Consider the following 8,776-nt stretch of genomic DNA (forward strand, 5'->3'; position numbering starts at 1 on the left):
ACAACAACTTTAAATGATGTTAAGATACGAACCTAGGGATAAAACCCAGCTACAACAACGAAAGCTGGAGCTGTGAGGAACATGTAACACCTTCTTAGAAATGTTTGCATCAGACGCACATCCTGTGGCTCTGACAAAGTCAAAGTCAGCTTTATTGTCAATTTCTTCACATGTTCCAGACATACAAAGAGATCGAAATTACGTTTCTCACTATCCCACGGTGAAGACAAGACATATTTTACCAATTTAAGTCCACAGACAAACATAACATTCAAGTAAACAAAAAAGTAAGTAAATAAGAGGGCACATATAATAATGAAAAAATAAGAGCAGCAAAATTTGGTTGAAATTGTGCATAGACAGTCAATAAAATACTAGTGCAAAGTCAGGCCAATAAAAGGCTTGGGTAGTTCTGTTTGACCTAAGTAAGAAAGAAAGTGGCATAGTGGTGCAAGTTATGTAAGAGCAGCAGAAGTGTTGTGTTTTCAGGACAACAACAAGTTGTAAAGTGTACAAGTGTGCAAGTGGAGTAGTGCAGGCGGCCATTGTGGGTCCAATGTCCAGGATGTTATGTAGCTGAGGGTGGAGGGGGGAGAGGAGGGAGAGAGTTCAGCATCCTTACAGCTTGGTGTATGAAGCTGTTGGTGAGTCTGGTAGTGCGGGAGCGCAGGCTTCTGTACCTCTTCCCAGAGGGCAGTAGATCAAACAGATTGTGAGCGGGGTGACTTGCATCACTCACAATTTTGGTCGCCTTGCGGGTGAGGTGGGTGGTGTAAATGTCCTTCAGGGAGGGGAGTGAAGCACCAATAATCCTTCCAGCTGTGTTCACTATGCGCTGCAGGGCTTTCCTGTTGTATTCAGTGCAGCTTCCGCCCCACACAGCGATACAGCTGGAGAGGATGCTCTCAATGGTGCCTCGGTAGAATGTGGTCATGATGGCTGGTGGAGCACTTGCTCGCCTGAGTTTCCGCAGGAAGTACAGGCGGCGCTGAGCTCTCTTCGCCAGTGATGCAGTGTTGGTGGTCCAGGAGAGGTCTTCACTGATGTGCACCCCCAGGAATTTGGTGCTGCTCGCTCTCTCCACCACAGCACTGTCGATGGTCAGTGGCAGGTGTGAGGGTGTGACCTCTCCGGAAGTCAACAACAATCTCTTTGGTCTTGCTGACGTTCAGCAGGAGGTTGTTGTCCCTGCACCACGTGGTCAGATGGTCGACCTCCAACCTGTATTGAGTCTCGTCGCCCTTGGTGATGAGACCCACCAGAGTTGTGTCGTCAGCAAATTTCACTATGTGATTGTTGCTGTAGGTTGCAGTGCAGTCATGCGTCAGCAGGGTGAAGAGCAGCGGACTGAGCACGCAGCCTTGGGGGGCCCCTGTGCTCAGTGTGATGCTGCTTGAGGTATTGTTGCCAACACGTACTACTTGAGGCCTCTGACAGAGGAAGTCCAGTAGCCAGTTGCAGAGGTAGGTACTGAGTCCCAGTTTGTCAAGTTTGCAGATGAGTTGTTGTGGTATTATGGTGTTGATTGCAGAACTGAAGTCTATAAACAGCAATCTCACATATGAGTCTCTTTTTCCAGGTGGGTGAGGGCTGGGTGGAGGGCAGAGCAGATTGCATCCTCTGTAGGCCGCTTGGCTCGGTATGCAAACTGGAAGGGGTCCAGGGTGGGGGGGAGAATGGATTTGATATGTGACATGACAAGCCGCTCAAAGCACTTCATGATGATGGGTGTCAGTGCCACAGGGCGGTAGTCATTGAAGCAGGATGGAGCAGTTTTCTTCGGCACAGGTATGATGGTGGCAGCTTTGAAACATGATGTGACGATGGCTTGCTTCAGGGAAGTGTTAAAGATGTCTGTGAAGACATCCTTAAGCTCCCCTGGGCGCAGTCCTTCAGCGCACGACCTGGGATGTTGTCTGGACCTGTTGCCTTTACTGGTGTTGATAGCAGCAAGTGTCCTCTTCACGCTGTCGGCAGAGAGGCACAGGGGCTGCTCATGTAGGGGGATGGGTCTTCTGTGGGCAGGTGCTGTTTTGTGCTTCAAAGCGAGCAAAGAAGCGGTTCAGGTTGTTGAGCAGAGGGATGTTGCTCTCACAGCTCTGTGGCGGGCTTGTAGTCCGTGAGGGCCTGAATGCCCTGCCATAGGCTTTGTGCGTTCCTGCTGTCTTTGAAGTGGGTGGTTATCTTGTGAGTGTATTCCTTTTTTGCTTCCTTGATGCCACGGGACAGGTTGGCTCTCGCTGTTCTCATGCCAGCTTCATCCCCAGCTCTGTAGGCTTTGTCTCTGGCCCTCAGCAGCCTGAGGGACATCCCCTGTCAGCCATGGCTTCCAGTTAGCCCCAGTGATGATGTCTTTTGTGTGGGTCACATCATCGATGCACTTGGTGATGTAAGAGGTTACAGTGTCTGTATACTCCTCTATGTCTGTCCGGTTGTTGTAAGTGGCTGCCTGCTTAAACATTTCCCAGTCTGTTGTGTCAAAGCAGTCTTGAAGAGCATCGGAGGCTCCCTCAGGCCACACTTTTACCTGCTTACGAACCGGTTTGTTCGCTTTTACCCTTTGTCTGTATGCGGGCATTAGCATAACAGTGATATGGTCTGAAAGTCCAATGTGGGGGAGGGGGGTGGCTTTGTATGCTCCTTTGTGTGTAGTGTAGACCAGATCCAGGATGTTATCTCCTCTTGTTGGAAAATCAACATGCTGGTGTAGCTTTGGAAGTACAGTTTTAAGATCAGCATGGTTAAAATCTCCAGTGAAGATGGTGAAACCGTCTGGGTGTGCCGTCTGTTGTTCACTGACAGCCTGGTACAGTTCACTAAGAGCCGCGTTCTTATCGCTGTTGTTGTTGGTAGGCGGGATGTATACTGCGACTAGCAGAATCGCAGTAATTTCCTTGGCAGGTAAAAGGACGGCACTTTATGATCATAAACTCTGCCAGTGGTGAGCAGTGTTTGCATACTACTACAGTGTCCCGGCACCATTCCTCACGGATGTAAACACAGATTCCTCCTCCTCGTGATTTACCTTGACACAGCACCCACTTCGCCACCGCATCTGTGGAGAGGGCAGCATCCATCCATCTTATCTGTCATTTTTTTATACCAAGCTTGCCACATAGCCGCAAGAAACGCTTGCATCATGCAACCAAGCACAGAAGTTTTTTTGAATGGGAGGAAAACATGTTTGTGTGTCCCTTCCTATTCAGATCATGTACTGTACATTTGATCCGAAGTTTTTGATGGCAAATAAAACTATGAGTATGCAATATATCTAAATATGTAGTAGCATGATTAGAGAATAAAACAGTTAATTATGAGAGAGAAGTGTACAGAGACAGTGCTGCCCGTGTTTGTGCCAATCTGTGCCAGAGACACTTTCCTGAAAGGGCCTGTCTGTTGAACATGTGCTCAGGAACAGCACGTCTTTTTTAATCATCAAATCTCACCGAACACCCCAAATTCCTTCCCAGTACACAGAGTGCCACTAAATCCATGCTCCCGTCCAGGGGAAGATGGGGAGGGTGGTCAGTCGCAGCAGCTGAGCCAGCTCTCCAGGATTTTTTATTTTATTTCTAAGCTCAGACTGCTAATAATAGCTGAGGATCCATCATGGATGTTTTATCTCTCAGAGTCTGGCCAGCTCTGTAGATTATTTTTCCAGTATCAGGCTCCAATAATGGCTCAAAGGCATCCAGGAGTGCATCCAAAGAATGTCTCACCCCAGAAAGTGAAGGAGATGGGCTTAAATTGAATTAGTGTATGACCAAATGGGGCAGGCAGGCCTGGTGGTGAGAGACTGGAGGTGGAAGCTGAAAGTGCTATTTAGTGGTAAGGACGGAGTAGCATGACTGTTGCTGCAGTTGATGAGCTGGTGGCTCCACAGCAAGGTGCTCATAATACAAAGTAGGTAGGTTTTAATCATCCAAGAAAACAAAACCAACTATCAAATACATTTCACTTGCTTAAAGCTTTTAATCAAACTGATGTAAAACGTGCAGACCCAAGGAGTATTTACATCAGTCTGATAGAAGATTTTAAGCACAGTTGTTTTTAAGGAGCACCTCTTATCACAAGAAAAAAAAAACACTTGTGTTGCACGTGCATGTAGAGAACATATCACTTGCACTCGAAGTGGCTCATGGTAACAGCACCTTCTTAGTGCACAAAGTAAAATATTGTTGTGTGCTAACTGACAACTGGTGAGCTCATGGCCTAGTTCAGGCTATTAACCGTACATGATGTGTAAGGTCTTTCAGAGGTATGTAGGACTAGTGACACCAGCACTTCTCCAATCTGTGCCAGATACTTGAGTGAAAACCACTTCAAAACCCCATCAATCCCCAGTGTCGCCGCAGGGTTAAATAGGTGATGTTGCCGAAGCCATGCTCTGCTGTCTCTTATAGGGCAGTGGTTTTGTTTGTGATGTGCGACCCGAGAGTGGTGGCTGAGTATGAAGGCACCCAGGCCAGGCCACCTGAGCGACTGTGATGGTGAGTAATAGAGAGTGATATTTCTGTCCTTGCATTGCGCGTACTGAGAGAGAGAGAGAGAGAGACACGCACAAGCCGTGCTACAGGCAGGCGAAGCGAAGCGATGTCATTTCCTTGGCTCACCGCACTCATTTCCTGTAAAGTATTTTCAGGGGCTGAAATTACAGCTTCAGCCCTCAGCCAGTCCGTCGCTTTTCTCTGTCGATTCACCAAGCTGCACACTTGTTCTCAGAAAGTCCTGCCCTGACTGGGCCTGACATCTATGCCGGACGCAGTTTATTTCCACTGACCATACAGGCATTGATGTTGCAGTTCAGGGTATTAATTTTATCTTGGGGTCCTTGAGGGCCCAGCCATAATTCATTATGCCTCAACAGGCTCAGGGCAGCTCCTGTTTAGAACAGGATCTGGTATGTGAGGGAAGAGTAAAAACTAAAATAGGAATTTTTTAAAAAAATGGCCAACTATTACTTTGTTGTAAAGGAGGTTATGTGTGGTGGGTGTGGGTGTGCTTTCAAGACTGGCTTTTGGATTCTGGCTATGAGAAACACAAATGACACAACACTCTGTTTTACATGAGCCAATACTGCCACCTGCTGGTCAAAAGTAATATTGCTTTGCTCACTTCAGATTCTGGCACTCACTTCAGATTCTGGCATTAAAAGGGTTCTGGTAACAAACTGCATGTAAAACCTTGCATGACAGTTATGCATAGTTGACACTGATGAAAGCTTGCCAGCATGATGATTGGTGTTTTGCCAATTGGTACAAACCATACCAAACAGGCATATTCAGCTGTCACTCACATGTGCATAGCATCAAAAATGATTTTGGGCATGATCCCAAAACTTAATTCCCTATAAAGACAATAGTGACTAATTCTGTGTAATTTGCTTGTATTTCTGAGGTAACAAAAGTTACTGTATTTCTGAGGTAACAAAAACCTCTAATTGTTTTTCTATAGGGACCTCTAGGAAACAAGTTTACAAAGGTAGTCTTCTAGCTTTCACTCTAAGGGCTATGATATGCTCCCACGTCTGCATCTCGCGCTCACGCGGCACTGGTGAGTGCGTGACGAGAATTGCATCATTTTACGGCATGCGTCACGTTTTTGAGTCGACCAAAAGTTAAGACCGCGCGTCATTTTGACGCGCAGACTGCGCATGTGTGAAACGGAACTGCTAGGTGGCGCACATAGAAGAACAACACTTAAAACCTAACACTTAAATGCTGCTGTTTAACACAGCTGTAAATCACACAACGCCCAAAGTCCCTGTGCTTTAGTCACAACCAATATGACCAAAAGAGCCAACTCATCCACTTTTTTATCAAACAGATTTATTATGAAGGGAAAACATTGGTTTTGCCAAAAAAAGAAGAAATAAACTTGAAATGTAATGCTCATCATGTTTAATGGACAGTTTTACATAGCACTCTATCACTGTGAAAATGGGCAACACACTCAAGTAGTGACTACTGAAAGCCCATTGGTTTAGAGGCACAGGGGTGGGGGACTGGGGTGGGCTCAGGTGCTACCATGGCCACTACGACAGAACCATGGCAACTTTTAGTGCAGCATTGGTGAAGCAGCAACACAGCATAGTGATCGATTACTGTCAGTTTCCCATATAAAGGGTTGGACATTATTGTAGTTTCAAATGAACGGTGTTCCATTCCCACTCATTCAACAAGGGTGCTGAACCGTAGTGATACATGTGGGGGTTTTTTGCATCTTTTTGACCATTGACAGAAGAAGATATCCAGATCATTGCACTTAAGAAAGTTGTATCAAGTTCCAAATTCTGAGACAAAAAAAAAGAGTTACAACAGTAGAGTTGACAGTTACAAGCTGAGGACGTTCAGTTGTCAGTTTAAAATTGATTTTGTTGTTTTTTTTCCTTCATCTTTTGTGTCTTTGAATTATCGTTTGCTTTATATGCTGATAGAGTGTCCATGGTGGTCAGTTGGGCAGCTTTCGATATTTCTGATTAGTACGATAAAAACATAGACAAAACAAATGTTTCCACCTGACACAGAAGAAATAGAAACTTCCATATGGCTGTTTTTTTTTTTAGGGGAGGCAGAGGATGATACACCTGTACAAATAAATGTCAAACAAAACCACAGTGTGTTGTGGCCTCCATCCATGCCATGACTCACTGGATGGTGTTTTCCCTTTGACATTCAACAACTCTGCCAAACACAGCGAAATGGAGGACCAGGAGACAACAATCAGACAGACAGACCACTGGGGCCCCAATGGCACACTGTGGGACTTGGGTACAAGATGGCGGCCGTGGTCTAAGGGGAAGGTCACATATGCACGGGGGGTAAAGTTTAACAGTTAGAAGATGGCTTGCGTCCAGCAGAGTGGGCTATCTGTTCGGCGGAGGGAAGCACTGGCTGGTGATGAGCTGGGGATGGGGGACCTATGAGGTGGCATCCTGAGGAACAACTCTCTGGCGGGGCTTGTGTTTGTGACGGGGTGTGGGTGGAGAGCTACGCTCACTCTCTGACTCCGAAGGTTCAGTCTCAGCCTGGGGGGAGCCTGTGTCACCAACGAGTTCGCGCAGGAACTTGAACTTGGACAGGAAAAGCTGCCAAACCACATACCATCCTGTGTAGACAAATGTAAAATGTTGAGGAGGAAAACAATATCAAAAGTGTGCAATATGCAGTCATGGAAACACAGAGGACCAAGTATACTCATTTCAGAAGGCGACTGGTTTGGGCTGAAATTAAATAATTATTTTACTTTTGCAATTATTTGGCACTGTGACTGATTTGCATCTCACTTGTTGTTGACATTTGAAACACATTATGACAAATTTCAACAGAATAAGCCACTGGCCCTTATATATATATATGCCTAGGCTACATGACTATTAGCCTACATTATCTCAATATCTGAAATTTGTCTTACGTACCGAACACCATGAAGAGTAGGGCACATATTAGTGTGGCAATAATAACCAGCACAGTGAGTCCGACGCTTTGCCACATTTCCCCCAATTTACCCTGCAAAAATGAACAAGCACCCACTGATTAACGTATGGAATTCAAAAGACACGCTGTGCTAGAGATAGTACAAGCCTATATGGACCTGGCAGACGAAGTAGGACACTTCAGTTGGTAAGTAAACAACATTCAAAGTACAATATCACAATGCACAACATGCAAGCTAATGATATGCTAGTTAGCTACACATAACGTTAGCACATCGTGACATACATACAACAGCTGACAACGTCCGCTCTTGTCTCAATCCAGAGGCGCCCTTTGTCCACTGCAGAAAGGACGGACGCACTTCATCTGGTGCTTGTAGACTTTTGTATGTCTACATTATTGCAAAATTCCGGAGTTGCTTTAATAACACAACCCTACTTCTACAGTAACTCCAAATGACGGCACCAGTGGCTCCAGTGGCCCGGATTGAGTTCTTTCCGTAGCCTACTGCCGTGGTGGATGTTGGGTCGTGTAGTTCTAAGGAGGATGTGTGTGCAAGTACACCGGTCACTTTACATGGGATAGTTAGTGAGGTAGGCCTAGATTTTATTGTCTTTCTTTTAACTAGGATGCATTATTTAACGCAAATACACAAACAGCATGCTAAAACGCTTCTGTTGGTCTTTGCCGGTATTCTCTTTGTCAACAAAACCTAGTCTAGGCTGTAGCCTATGTCAACCAGCTGTGGGCACTATAGGCTACCTTTTCTCAGAGCCGAATATAGAGATCTATAGATATCTCTATGCTACGTCTCTGGCTTTTCTAAGAGCCGTCATTTAACACGTGGTTGCCTACTTGGAAGGAAAGGAGAGACATAAAAACAGCTCAAGTAGCCTAGGCTACAGCGCAGGCAGCTTGGATCTTGGGTTGAAGACATTTATGGACATTTAGGACTGAAGATCCAGAATGGACTGAGAGGGCAGATTCAGTAGCCTATATAGCCTATGAGAAAACCAAACTGGAATTTGTCAAAGATGTTGAAAGTTCAAACAAGAGGAAACCTGAGAGAGGACGATCTTTTTCAAGATCTTAGAGATACATGGTGAATAGAACTATAGGCCTTTAAGGGCTTTAGAGTCAAGATTGGGCTTAGGCCTATAAGTAGCCTAGAGGTTGCACAATTGCATGTATCAAACTGGAGGGGACCACACAGTTAGTGTGGCACAAGGTGGAAATCATTTTGTTAGTACCAGTAATTTGTGATTTGTAAGTGATTTTGGTTTTGACAGTAAATAGGCTTGGTTGTAGATTGGCCGCTGTGTGAAATCCCCTACCTATAG

The 8,776-nt window shown here is 45.5% G+C and overlaps 1 protein-coding gene across 2 annotated transcripts; it reads right to left on the bottom strand.

Moving 5' to 3' along the window:
* Positions 1-6,569: 6,569 nt before the first annotated feature.
* On the bottom strand, positions 6,570-7,939 carry smim13 (small integral membrane protein 13). 2 transcript variants are annotated; one of them, XM_048228905.1, is made up of 3 exons: positions 7,726-7,939; positions 7,418-7,508; positions 6,570-7,107 (listed from the first exon to the last, which is right to left on the bottom strand). In XM_048228905.1, exons 2-3 carry the CDS (start codon positions 7,491-7,493, stop codon positions 6,920-6,922), a joined length of 264 nt encoding a protein of 87 aa, XP_048084862.1. In that variant the 5' UTR covers positions 7,494-7,508; positions 7,726-7,939; the 3' UTR covers positions 6,570-6,919. The 2 variants fall into 2 exon arrangements, with proteins under 2 accessions (XP_048084862.1, XP_048084861.1); XM_048228904.1 differs by having other exon boundaries at positions 7,722-7,937.
* Between the last annotated feature and the right edge of the window lie 837 nt (positions 7,940-8,776).

The sequence above is a fragment of the Alosa alosa genome, chromosome 20 (assembly GCF_017589495.1).
Source record: "Alosa alosa isolate M-15738 ecotype Scorff River chromosome 20, AALO_Geno_1.1, whole genome shotgun sequence".
Taxonomy (NCBI): Eukaryota; Metazoa; Chordata; class Actinopteri; order Clupeiformes; family Clupeidae; genus Alosa; species Alosa alosa.

Coding starts and splice junctions, on each gene's coding strand:
- smim13 (XM_048228905.1), bottom strand. CDS start 7,493: ATGTGGCAAAGCGTCGGACTCACTGTGCTGGTTATTATTGCCACACTA. Junction 7,108..7,417: donor CCTACTCTTCATGGTGTTCG/GTACGTAAGACA, acceptor TTGTCTACACAG/GATGGTATGTGGTTTGGCAG.